At 40.0% G+C, this 14,305-nt stretch overlaps 1 protein-coding gene across 3 annotated transcripts in view; it reads right to left on the bottom strand.

Annotated features, from left to right (window-relative positions):
* Window positions 1–14,305, bottom strand: part of ankrd11 (ankyrin repeat domain 11) — a 79,722-nt gene that overhangs the window by 12,437 nt on the left and 52,980 nt on the right. For all 3 annotated transcript variants that reach the window (XM_028402575.1, XM_028402577.1, XM_028402576.1), the window contains 6 exons: window positions 8,436–8,581; window positions 5,918–6,050; window positions 1,844–2,017; window positions 657–857; window positions 415–557; window positions 18–165 (listed from right to left, as the gene is read on the bottom strand). In XM_028402575.1, coding sequence (XP_028258376.1) covers window positions 18–165; window positions 415–557; window positions 657–857; window positions 1,844–2,017; window positions 5,918–6,050; window positions 8,436–8,522 — 886 coding nt within the window. In that variant the 5' untranslated portion in view covers window positions 8,523–8,581. The remainder of the gene's footprint in view (window positions 1–17; window positions 166–414; window positions 558–656; window positions 858–1,843; window positions 2,018–5,917; window positions 6,051–8,435; window positions 8,582–14,305) is intronic.

Here is a 14,305-nt window from a genome sequence, read left to right as displayed (position 1 = left end):
CTTTGAATATTACATACCTGATGAACTTTCGTCACTTGAGGTGTAAGTGCCTTTCCCCAGTAACAGATTCAGCATGGTGGGAGAGTTAGCAACCTTCAGTGGTGTTTCACCTCTCCTGTTGCTCTGACGTGGGTCCCCTCCATACCGTAAAAGTAGCTTAACCACCTGAAATGAACAGAGGATATTTTATGATTATAAATTGCAATTAAAAGCTGATATTACAGATCGCCAGCATAGTGGTACTTTCAGATAGTTATGCCAGTTTTTTTGATTGTGATTGTTGTTTTGTGACAGACCATGAACACTGTTGGCTTTACCATTTTTAGTAACTGGTTATTTTATATTGCTTTAAATAGGTAATTGTATTATTTTCTGCTTTTTGGACAACGTGCTTGGAGATTAGTTTCATTTTACCTTGAAATGTCCATTGTTGGATGCATCATGTAAAGGGGTGTCATCATCTAAACCCTTGGTGTTGACCTCTGCTCCCGCTGCCAGCAGCTGCTTGGCCACATCATAATACCCTCTGTTGCACGCCTCATGCAATGCAGTCCAGCCTTTGCATATGAAAAATTACAAAGTGAGGAGTGTATACTATATGGAATATTTATATTGATACATACAAAGAATAGTAAATAAGCAAAATGGTACCTTACCTGCAAAGTCTTTTACATTCACATCAGCACCCTCGCTGATGAGCTCCTTGATGCGGCGTACCTCTCCACGGATTGCTGCTCTGTGCAATCGAGTCTCTCCTCTCTCATTCCGTTTATTCACTTTGTCTTTGGTTTTAGATGCAGAGTTTGGCGTTCCCTTCTGACCCAGACTGGACTGTGACTGATGCTTTGGTGTTGTGTCTGTTGGCAGGGGATAGATATGTGAATTAATCAGTTTTATATGATAAGAATTTGCTTCTCTTGTTTCTGTTTTGTTTACCACTTACTACGTGTAACAGTATGTCTGAACTGCTTGCAGCCAGAAGGGGGCAATCACACTCTAACAATCAGAGATGTTGGACGTACTTAAGTTGAGCTCATTTCATCACATTTACAAGATTAAACCCAAGTCTTAATCACATTTACATTATTGAGTTTGTACAGCTATTGTCCCACTGATATTTGAAACACTCACTTAATCTATATCCATGCCTCCAGGCATGCAACAAAGGAATTAACATATAAATAAAAGTGGCTATGGTCGTCACCTAATTCTGTCTCAAATGTCAGTCGTAAAGGAAAATGTACAAAAATGCTATTTTAAGTATCTAATAATACATTTCCAGACAAATTACTTTGTCTACAAAATAAATTGATAATTTGAGCAGACATGAGCAGAGAGTAATTTCATGACTGACCATGCGACAGGAGAAAGGATATCAGATAACAAGCAGCAACAACTAAATGCTTGCAGGCTTTTTGCATTTGGATGTGTTGTCATTTGACTCAAATGCTGAGATTGCACCATCACTTCCAGACTAAAACACGGCCAGCAAGAGTTTCATTTCCTTACATGCTGTATTTTAGAAAAACACATGCTGTGTTTTGGTGAAATTTTTGTGGATGAATACATATGTAACTCTTACAGATGCTAGAACCAAACTACATGTATACCAGACAGTGTACTACATTAGCTTGTTACAAGGTTGTAATTCAGCAGCTGCTTCTGTGCAGATACATGCAACATGCAGGAAAAAACAAAACAATCAACCCAATGACTCACACCCTACTTAGCTCTTTCAGCCTACCTATATTGCTCTCCTACTCACAAACACACACAGTGTGTTCCTTTTTTTCATGCCTCCCATCAGTCTGCAGAAGACGTGGCCTAAATGATAAATACGCACCTGGACTGTTGACGGACTCCTCAGCTGTCATTTGCATGAGCAGGGCCACCTGCTGCCGTTCAGAGAGGGGGTACCCGGCCCGGATCCCTGGCATCCCCATTCCAAACGGCAAACCCGCCTTCCGGGTGTTGGTGGGCTCCTTTTTAATACGCTTCCGCTCTGGACCTGGTTTCTCTGTAAGAAGAGTGAAAAGGGATGAGTGAGGTAAATTGTATTTGGGTTTTATACACGTACATGTTTAAAACGCATTTAAAAAAATAATAATTAATATATAATTAAAATATAAATGTACAATTTTAACTTTTTGCCACAATATTGTACTGTGTTATTATTCATTCTGGCATCTAAACTAAGACTTTATTTATAAAATGTTTTCTGCATTCCATGGCTATTGTCTCTACACTTGCTTAAATCTACATACAGCACATTCAGCCTAGCATGTGAAAGGTTTGTTGGTAGAAGCAGATAACCTTTGTGTATAACCCAGCTGCCACTGAAGAAGGGAGGGGCCAAAACGCAGTGTGTTTATGTCTGTCTGTCTCCAAGCCAATCAGCCAGATTCGTGAAGAGAGGAAAGAGGGTGTGACTTGGCAAAACCATAGTTATTACGAAATAGCTGGTGTATATTTCAATTCAACATGGCCTTGCCAAGGTCACCGCATGCCTGCCTGCCTGCCAGGATTACTGGAGACACGGTGCTACTGGACAAAAGCAGCTGCTCCACAAAGACACACCCAGCAATTATTTTCAGTGGCAACATACCATCTGATGACCCACGCAGAGGGTAAAGCTACACTTGACTGTAACACTTCATCACTGAGGGGGAACAACTCCCACAGCAAATGAGAAATGGAGAAATTCAAATGTGCCTGTACAAAGGCATTAGTAGAGCAGCGGATGTGAGACTTTTCTCATTCCAAAACTGCCTGCATTGCTCGAGGCTAAAAACACACAAGTAAATAAGGCAAGAAGGAAGAATAGCAGCTCAGGCCTCCAGTGTCTAAAGGCTTTCCAGAAAAATATTTTTCCACTCACAAATACAGGGCTGATGAACTTTCACTAACATCTGTGAACACTTAGAGCTAATGTGCCCTCCACCCCTCTTTGATACACTCTCACGTTCTCGCAGCATTCGCCATTTAGACACATTCCTTCTACTAAGACTTTAACAGCAGGAACCACAGAAGCAATCCAAACATGTTTTTTTCAGCAGCAGAACAGAGAAAGTGCTAGGCTAGCTTTTCCAGGCTATGTTTACAAGACTGGAAAGCAGGAAGGCAGCTATTACCCTGATGCACCCATACATAGGACTGCCGTTTAACAAGATACAAGACCAAAGTCTCTAAAACGAGATTCATCATAAGTGGCAGGACCTCTGATGAGGTTCAGACTCCTGGTGCTCCTGGAGCACTAAATGGACCTGGCTCAGTTTTATAACTTGATTATGCAACTTGTCAACAAAGAATAATTCCTAACACAGGAATGACTGACTGCACAAAAGTGCGTAATTTTAAAATGGAAAACGAGACAGCTACATGGAAAATCTCTTCCACGTGTTTACAGAAGACACATTAAAAATACATATAATGAAGAATAGACAAATTTAAAATGACATAGCACAGTGTAGCTACATGCTTATAGTGTGTCTATCACTGCATGTCTATTTAGTGAACAGAGCTCGGGCTTCTATGTGTGTCGGTAAAATGATATTACTCAGCTTAAAGATGGGGTTGAAACCTTATTCTCCTTGCTGCTTGAAACTTGACTAACAAGATAAGAGAAAAGGAGAATAAAAAAGGAAAGCAAGCTAGCTGGTGATTGTCACCACATGAATAGACAGCCAACCTGAGCCTGGGGGAGGGGAGCACATCAAACATAAATGTTAGGTTATAATAGAGCTAGATTATCATATGGCAGGCAGACAATACTACAGTCCGAGTAGCCAAAACAAAGACACTGTCTGGTTCAGTTAGCCAAGCAGACACCATGACAAGAAGAACCACTCTAACCAGCCTTACAAGGGTGAAACAATGTTCAACGTGTAGGGACTCATAAAAGTTGCACAAACAGGAAGTCAAAGGAGAAGAGGCAGGAAGTGGCCAACAGGATGTTTTCTCAATGCTTTGTACTAGGCAAGATAGACTCATAAACATAGTGAGGTACATGAGGCTCTGTCTATCCTGTCTATTAACTGGTACATTTAGTAGAGAGCATTAGGAACTCTGGGAAAAAAACTGTGTGGTATGACCTGTCAAACACATGGTGGCAAACAACAATATATCCTAGAGGCAGTTGTAAAAGAAGAAAATCAGTGCTTGAGAATATCAAGGTGCAAAATCAAACACAAACGGAACAACTCACTCACATCATGATATATATTCCAGGCATTGCTCTGGCTGATTAAAAGTGGTATATTTAAATGTTGGGCAAGATGGATTTGTCACAGTAGAACTGAACAATGAAAAACATCTTAAGTTCATGCTCAGGCAAGCGTTTTCATGATAACATTATAACACTACCAAATAATATAGCAGAGCCATTTTAATTGTTTTTAGTAGCTATTGCATTGAATAATTTATATGTTACTGCAAGGCCACATAATATCTTGGTACAAGATAAGAGACACTTCTGTCAGTTAGGCCTCATCCACACATAAAAGCAATAATAAGGTCAGTAGTTTGTTGTTGTCAAAGTGTGCATGCGGGTTAAGGGAGAGGTGGAGCTGTGGTGTCATCGTTTCAGAAAGTTGCACATTGGGCGCACACACAGAAACATGGAAACGCCGTCTTCGCACAACTTAGCCACAGAAAAGAGGGAACATTTGGAGTGGGGTGGGGCAGTGTGGAGGATGGGGGCTGCTGCTGTGTCAGAGGTGTAAAACTTTGCAGAGGCAATAGACACTATCCCAGCAGGGTCAGAACTTGAAAGGCAAAGCAACATTGTCAGACTATAACACACATATAGGAAAAAAAACCCAACTTAATTTAGTTTACAGACACAATTACACCTCTGTGGCCCAGATTCAGTTATCAACTAGTCAATGTAATGCATTATATTATGGTAAACTTGAAGCATTATACTCAGTTGGGAATTTTGCACTGTCATGACCCAGGTGAGGTTCCATGGTTCTACAGCTTATAACGTTGCAGCTACGTAGTTGAAAAACAACAAAGGCCAAAAACATCAAGCTATTAGCATACTAATAGATAGTCAAGCTTTTGTTCACACCTCCTCTTATTGGGAGGGGGAGCTCGTTCTCTGAGAAACCATCAGCCACAGAAACAGTATGCTAAATAATCGGCACACACATACAAACACAGGAAAAGCATGCAAAAATGTACACAAACACTTCAGGATTCTAGAGAGCCAATTAAAGGAGTAAAAATCATGTTGTAGCTTCTCAATCAAACATTCCACTTACTCATAATTCCCTTGTGGTACACAATAATTACACACGATCCCACAGGTCTCCAAATACATGTCCAATCTTACTAAACTAAGCAAACAGTTATCTGTTGCAACGTACTTTTCATCTCATGTCTAGAATGGAAAGCTTTTTGCAAGAGTAATCACTGAACATAAACCAATTTAGTGACTCACCCAGTGCAGATGATGAAGGCTGTTACCAAAGCCTCAGAGCTGGACCATTATCAACAAACTAAATCCTGAACCCTTTAAGCCCCAAGTCAAATAAGCACAAACAGTAGCACTTCTCTCCCTAATTAAAGAAAACACAAAGATGAAGCCTTACCAAATTCAGACCTGATCAAGCCTGTATTTTATATAAATCCACATTTAATTGGATCATGATTTTGTGTGGTCTTCCTTTCCATTTAGACTGCAGTGGTAGGTATAGACTCCTTAGTTTCTGCCACAATCAAAGAGCTAACTTGAAGCTAGAGCTGGGAGCACTTTCACTTCAGAATGCCTGCCCACTTTTACAAAGAACAGTAAACAACTTCCTGTTAATCTTAGGGGAAGTGATGTAACAGCTACCAGTCCCCTTTGAGTCCCATTTCTAAGTCACATGGTGGTGTAGAAATAAAAAAAAAAGATGTTCCAATAGTCTCTTACCTGAGTCAGAATCTTTCTGGTCTCCATTTGCTCCAGCAGTAAAGGGCAGCTTCCTTTTAGGGGCCTTTTCTTTCATCTCTTTGACCCCATCACTGCGATCCAATTTGGGAGTCTTGTTTGACAACACTTTATCCTGTAAATGAGACCAAGACATAACATAAGAATCATGACAAGCAGCATGGTTTAGAGTTATAAAAAGTTTTTTAATTAAATGTGAATTAAATCTAGTCTAAAAGTTCATGAGACACCGGCCAACAAAAATAAACATATAAAGTGTGGATTGTGTAGTTTCCTGATTATTTCAGTGCCAATCCCTGCCCTGATGTTAATAGCCATTATGGGCTTTCTTAAGTAAGATTTTTCCATGGAGTTTCTTCCTAGATTCCTGGCTTCCTGGCCACAGCAAAAGAGCCAGACACAGGCAGAGAAGTCTATGCTGACGCCGACTCGGCTCTGTGGTCTACAGCTGCTGGAAACAATCACAAGCCTGAGCGTATCTGCTATCAACAGATGTAAATACTTATGAGATTGCCCAACTTGATTCTTTGTTGCTTTGGGATTGGACAGTGATAGTGACTTGCTTATCCTGGGTAGTAGCATTACCAAAAACCTGGAGTACAGTTTAGAGCTTATCGGAGCTTAGAGCTTATTTATGGTTTCTTGCAGGGATGCAATTAAAAATCATTTTATTGTTTAGTAAAGAAACTTAAAAATACATTTAAATAAAATATCCAAATTCATAACTGTGTATAAAAGAGACAAGCAGTCTCTGAACGAGTCTCTTTTTCCAAATTAATCTTGATGGTAAAGAAAGAACTAGAAGAGTAGCATCACAGTACATTGCAAGCACCCACTTGGTAATACATATTAATTTAGTAATCATATCTTGTCAAGCACAAATTAACAACACCAGTGACCTCTTTAAGTAGACTCCTAAATCACCAACACATGTAGCATTTGTGTGTCATGTATTCTTTCTTCACTGCAAACATGTACATAGTGCTGTGTCCTTTATCCCTATTACACAAACTACCAGAAGAGGTAATGACTGTATCTCAAATATTCTTTTCACACCATGTGTAGTAAAAATTAAAAAAAAAAATTCAGTGAAAAGGGAATTGTATGTAATTGAATGTAAAGTACAAAGATCTGACATTGGAGATGCAAGAATAGGTTGAATGTAATTTACACTCTATTTCATTTAAATTCTTTGTTCTATCTTTGGTCCCCTTCTCATCTATCTCTATCCTCAGGGCAGGTTTTCTATTATGTGTCAACTGTTTGAACTCCTCCCACTGCCCTGCCCTGCCCCAGTCATAAGACTATGATGTCATGGTACAGTAGAAACAAACAGTGTCAGCTACAGTGAGAGCAGTGAGCTCCTTCTCTCTCTCTCTCTCTCCGCCTCATGTATGTGTACACAGTTTAGACAAAAGTATAATGCACATGTCTGGGCATGCGCAAAAGCTACTGTACTAGTAGTATTTAAACTAGGAAATCAACAGGTGAGGCAGACAGAAAGATACAGCCAGTGCAGAGGTAAACTGTGTTGGTAGACATGGTCAAAAACATACAAAAAAGATAGATTGTTCAAATCAAATAACTCCTTATATCTGCCTTCATAAGACGCCCTGTTTGGTGGTCTCCTAGCAATGCCTGCTCTTTTCGTCTCACTCTTTTTCCACCCACCCTTATGCGCTTCATTCCCTCCCTCCCTCCATGCCAGAGTCTGATGCAATCCTTTGCAGAGGGCTGTAAATCCATGCCTGCATAAGCTGTACAGCTCCTCTCGTCACCTCACAGTACTGCTCTTGGTAGCTTAACAGTTGGTGCACACCGTGACATCATCAAGCTGCGTCCAAAACCTTGTTCCACAGCAAACAACAATACTTTACCTGTGTTTAAAATGAAGGAATGCTACGTCCATTGCTTGTATATATTTGGGATCACTCTTTAAAAAGCTGCTTCTAAAATGTGACTCAAATGTAGCTTTCATTTGCCTGAATTCTAAGAACACAAACACAAGCATCCAATTATCCACTTTGAACTAATCTATTGTGTAACTGTGCATTAAAGAGGAAAATATGAAGCAATCAAAGTCAGTTCAGTATCTATTTTTTAACACTAAAATTAACCAATTTTCAGAGTGTAAACATGCTAAAAAGTCACCTCATCACAAACAAGCAGCCAGAAAACCTACACCTATAAAAGTGTGTTGTAGTATGCTGAATGATAGGAAATAAATGAAATTTGTGGATGGGAATTGCTGAATTTACAGAGGCACTACAGAAAATGACTAAATGTGTTTTAAAAAAAAAGGTGTGGCAAGCACTTTCTGCTGCAGTCGTGTAGTCCTGCCCTAAGTTAAAGACTGTCCTGCCCACCAAACCCATTTTTGGTCAAGGGTCCCTTCATCTTTGTAAAGCAGATCATTTTCAAGGGCAATCAGCAAACTTAGTTTATACAAACATGTGGTTAGTAGATGCTGTGTTATTTATTTGAAGCATTTTTGTCTTACCTTTTTCCCACCCTGTTTTTCCACCATGTCGGTGTTGAGTGGGAAGTGGTCCAGCTGGGGGGTTTTAGAACCCCCACCTTTGGGCATCGTTCAGCTCTCCCCACGCCAAGCTTCATTCACGCTGCCATTGCATCGTCATCAACCGTCTGGAACAAAGAAAGACAAAAAAGAAACGGTGGGGGAGGTTAGCACCTGGCCACTAGGTTTCATTGAAAACACATTTACACACTGCCAGACAATGCAGCCATTAGCGGTACATCAAGCACTCTATTTTCAACCATTACAGCCCTGCTCAGGAGGAAGAGCATTTTCGAGGGAAGAGAGCTGCAGCTGTGGCAGGCAAAGGCTTGTCTGTTCTCTAGGCAGAACCCAAAGAACAAGCAAGATCTGCACCAGCCTTTTAAAGCATTCTTGGAGATCTGCACATTTTAAAGTATGATTACTACAAAATGAGACATAGTATTGATTTTTAATGTACTACAACTAAAAGCATTAAAATGGTGGAGTTCAGAATGAGTATGTTATGTAAGATATTGCATATCCGCCATGTTGTGAGACACAAAACAAGCTTTAAAAGCTGAAGAATGTCCTTAGATACATGACTGGCACATTCCAACAAAAACCCAAACAGCTACTTGCTGCCATAGGAAGCTATCCCTTGAAATAGTGGGCTTTATCCCTGTACTGTACTAATTTATGGCATACCAGCCCTTGAAGTAAATAGTCCATAGCTTTCTTGCAACTACTCCACCTTGTATGAGATTGTTCCACAAGTTCATGATAAAACCAGTGAGTTCTGTTAAGTTTAATGTGCTCTGCATTTTAGCTCCTACTTTGTTCTCTGTGGACGTATAACAACATGTGTATTACTATCCAATGCCTTCCTTCACGGTCTTCTGCTTCATAGGGCCATCCCATTCCATTTCTCAATTCTATCCTCCATAATGCACTCTCTTCTGTGTGCATCCATGTATGATTATCCCCACGACTAAGTGAGTCCATGAGACCATGGCTGCAGTTTTTTTCTCTATTCTGAGACACTGGCACTCCTTTCTTCACTGGCGCCGCTCATCTCCCCTCCTCCATCCTTTCCCATTGCAGTTATCCTATTCAAAGACATCTATTTATATCCCTCCAGTCAAGTCAGTCAAGTCAAGCCAGCCAGCCAGCCAGCCAGCCAGGCAGCCAACCAGATAGGCACACAACTACAGTGGACACACTGCTTCCCTTAACATGAGACACAAGAAAATACAGACTTCTGCCTCTTACTTATGGTTCATTGATACTTGTGCTTGGCTATTGGAAGGTCATTACTACTGACTCCCAAAACTTCCACCTCTCATCATTACACCAGTGATGGGAAGGTTGACCACTATCAGAAATAAACAAACCTTGCAGCAACACACAGACACACAACTCAAAGTGGGTCAGCTGGGCTTCCAAAACAATAATCTCTGCACTATTTTCAGACTACTATGATGGACGGTTATAGCAACAGAGCATTTCACTGATATGTGAAACACAGGGAAAATTGATGTTTGCAAGCTAGCAGTCACACAAAGGCAGATATAGAGAGGAAACCCCGTTAAAAACCACAGACATGGTTTCATTTATAATTCCAACCATTTCAAGCAAAAGACACATATCTGCCAACAGTGTGGGTTTATGTATGTGTATGTTTATGTATGTGTTTCCCTCTGTGAAGAGCTGTCACTAAAAAGTTGATTTGTGCCATATGTGTATTTCTGCATACACAAGAACATAAAACATATAAAAATAAAAATAATACACAATTAGAAAACAGTGTGACAACTCTGACAGAAAAGAACACTACTATACTATACTATACTATATAACAGTGTAATTGTGGCTACATTCTAACTGAATGGAGTGATATGGTGCTTGTGAGAAAAACATGCTAATTAAACAGATGTCATTTGTGTTTGTCATGTATGTACAAATTCACCTCAAGCAAATGGAGTTTTAACAATTGGAAATAAATTGTGTAAAATGTAAAAAACCAGTGTGTAGGAACTACTGCCATCAAACATGCTTTGGGGGTTTGTATACACACATATACACCAGTACAGGGGACAGATTATAATAAATGTGCATATTGCAACACACCATCTCCTCTGGTGGTCTAACTGGTGGTCATTAAAAGTTGCAGTAAATACTGAAACAAAGGGCAATATCATGTAGGACATAAAGAATCTACTGACAATTGCATCTCATCAGTCATTTCTTTACATCATAAAAACTAAAACAAAAAACAACAAGTACCATTGTTGAGTTTTAATGTTTTATTCATTACATCAGCCAGTTAGATGTGGCCATGGAGATGATAACTGCAGAAAGGAGTGCTGAGAGGTGAACCAGAGAGCCATCTCTTCCAAATGAAGGACAGGACCTGCCAGTGCTGCTTTCCATCCTGTCTCTCTCCCTTAAATAAACTCTCACACACACACACCTTTCTGTCTATGTCCCCTGTTCCTTTCTCTCTTCATCCTACTGTAGCATCCTCTACATCCTCTGAGCCACTCCCTCTGCGGTCAGATAGAGGCCAACACTTCAGCATATTGCAGCATACAATGTGCACACTCACAGATGCACTGGCATACACCACAGGCAGACTTTTTTAGGCATTAAAATTGACTTCCAACACTGACAAAACGTGATTTAAGAACCTGCAAGCTAAAATAGAATGTGCCTCTTGCCTAGTCCCAACAATTTTCACATCTTTGGGAACTGTCATGCAAAATGAAGACTGGTCATTTGAAATAGCTATTTTCCAGTTAATGACCTGGACATGTGTCCAAAAAGCAGAGATGTAAAGTCACAAAAGCTGATCTGTATTTTATTGGTGTATTATTTTTTCTTCTACTTCTACTTCACTACATAATCTGGATAAGATGAATACTTTTACTCCAATACATTTTCTATGAGCATCATTACTCGGGACACAGACACACAGACTTTCCAAGCCGTGTGTCCAGATTACTCTTCGTTAGTCTCCCCTCTGGACGGGTTGTCGGAACAAGCACGGTGGATACAACTCGTAGTTTCCACACTCTTTATTTCACACGCACACATACTATATATATATAAACTGTGAGCTGGACTAACTTCCAGCTGAATCCGGGCAATCAGAAAAAATAAACTGTCGCTATAGCTGCACTTCAAAGCAACAAGCGTTGCTATGGCTACACTACAAACACAATAGTTGCTATAGCTGCACTACAACTGCGCATGCGCCTCAGTTGCGTCATTCATGTATACATCTAACAGTCTTGAACAACTATTACAGTCAAACACATAACACAGTACCTTAAACTTCCCACACCCACATCAGTTTTCTACTGGAAAATCCTACACCGTGCACAGTCTTTGCATCACTGAAGCTTAATGAGTACATACCTGCCTGCGAGGGAGGCGCAGACCGAGAGGAGGTAGATGTTTCTCAGTAGAATGTGTTGCTGACCCATGAGTAAGCGGGAGTGTTTGTGTTGTGTGTTATTCAATGAGACAGATGCCTCAGTTACATTGTTCTTCTTCGTCCTGTGTGCTCTTATAATCTCTTGATAATGTGCTAGTCAATTAATTAGCAATGCTAGTGATGCTGTTTATGCTATATTGTAAATTCATGTTGATTCTATAGAGACAAATATTACAGGATAGGTGGATAATTTAGTAATAAGAAAGACTGCTCTGCTGTATGCATGTTAAAGTAAATGTGAAGTTGCACTCTACATTTCCAATATAGACTGGAAACAGTTTGTTACTGATATGTTTGTTGTTGTTTTATAAATGCTTTGTGCAAAAGGGAGGATTACTTATTTTAAATACACAGAGCCTAGTGGCCATTTGACTGTAGTTATGATTATTATTACTTCAAGGAATTTAAGTTAAACTAATGACTGTTCTGTTGTTCTACACCACTCCCTCCCATCTACATAAGTAAAGAGACAGAGAATTTTTATCTCTGTGAGCTCTTTATTTATGTTGGGAATTGTGGCATTAAGTTGTGTTCTGGCCAACACAAGTGACATACAAGTGACAAACCCCCAACCAGTGACAAACAGTTTGCTACAACGACAATATGGACAGAAGTTTGGACCGTTTTCTTTAGCAACTACATACTACATACTAAGTAAGGAGACTGAGCAGTACTGTTCATACTTGTTCATACTCCATACTTGTACTTTTACAACTTAGTGCCACTCCTAACTTGTGACTTTCCTTGTGCACACAAAAACACACCTCAACTTTTCCACATTGACAACTGAATGACATGGCAGCTGCCTACAGGCATAGGGATTGTGGCTCTGTCTGTCTGTACTTATGATTGTGTGTGGTGTTAGCACCAACCCTACAGCATGTTGCACAATCAGATACAAAACAGCAGCACCCTCCCTGGCAGTCAGTCAACTCATATCTTGGTGGTGGTTCAGATAAGCGACAGCTTATGCATTCTGTAAACTGTGACAAAAATGTTATATAGGTCAAATGCTGTGATATTAGAAAAGATGTTCATAAGTCAAAGTGTTGATTTTTTTATATTCTGAACAGCTTTCTATTTAGTTCACAGTCTTTCAAGTCACTTAAACCAAAGACTACAGGAATATAATGCCAAGCAAAGATGTTTTGATTCCCAACCAACCACGATCAATGTACATCATGATAACTAGGAGGATTAGAGAAAGCAGTATGCAGAGACCTCACAGCATCTCCCAGGTTTTAAAGGATTCACTGTACTCTTTAGGTGCCATTACCTGATTTCAGACCAAGTGTAAACATAATGAAGATCAGATGCCTGCAGTTTTTGATTACAGTAACACATAATATGTACCATAAAGTTTTTGCATTACTGCTCTTAAAATAGAAAATGCATATTAACACAGAAGCAACCAAAGCATTCACATCTTGGATATAGTTACAGCTCAAAAGATGGGTAAATTATTTTAGCTATTGTGTTTGCTTGTAATAGGTTTGGGGAGGAATTCATACATACAATGTTATACACTGTTTTGCATGTGTTTATCATGCAGTCTATTGACATGCTATGGAGGAAAATGGTCTATAGAAAGAGAGCAGCAGCTAGCTAGCCTGTTTGGTGTGCAAATAAAGCCAGTCTGGCTCGGTTGCTGTATCCTGGCAACCAAAGCCCAGCTTGGCTGCTCAGTCCCTGACCTGGGCCCATTCACATCATTATAAACCTGTGTAAAAAAGAGGAGACTGACACATCAACACACACACAATCATGTGCTTATGCACTGAGAAACACTGAGAGAGATGTATGATGCTTGAACAGGAATGTGTACTTACAAGGGGAGCAGCATTACTATGACTTTTTTAAAAGTATAATGATTTACAGTAGTATGCTTTCATGTCTACATGCCTATGACTATTTTCAAGTTTGTTGGTTGAATGAAATTATTTTACATTTCAATTTCTTTTCCTACTTAATAAATGCCTAAATGCTAATATGAGCAGCAGGTGCTACACAAGGGCATCTGGAAATGGCAAAATATATTTGAAATGTGAGTGAGTGGGAGTGGTCCTATTATCCACGAGGCTCCTGGAGTTGAGAGAGCCAGAGAGCAAGAGAGGAGTGAGATGTGGGGAGGAATCCAATCACTTGGTCTGATTTTCTATTCTGAGCACGTCCACTCTCCCTTACACCTCTCTGTTCTATCCAATAACAGCTCAGGCTTGCTGCCTGCCTGCCTGCCAGTCTGGTAAATCATGCTGTCTTTGCCAGTGACCTCACTAAGATAGTGGCAGGTCTGTATATATATATGCAGCTAGGCTGCAGGAGACAATCTAGTGCTTTTTGGCTCTCTCCTCTCCAATCCCTCAGCTTCATCAGT

This window comes from Parambassis ranga, chromosome 3, assembly GCF_900634625.1.
Source record: "Parambassis ranga chromosome 3, fParRan2.1, whole genome shotgun sequence".
Lineage (NCBI taxonomy): Eukaryota > Metazoa > Chordata > Actinopteri > Ambassidae > Parambassis > Parambassis ranga.
The sequence above is the reverse complement of the archived record's forward strand: the minus strand, read 5'-3'. Positions and strand labels throughout refer to the sequence as shown.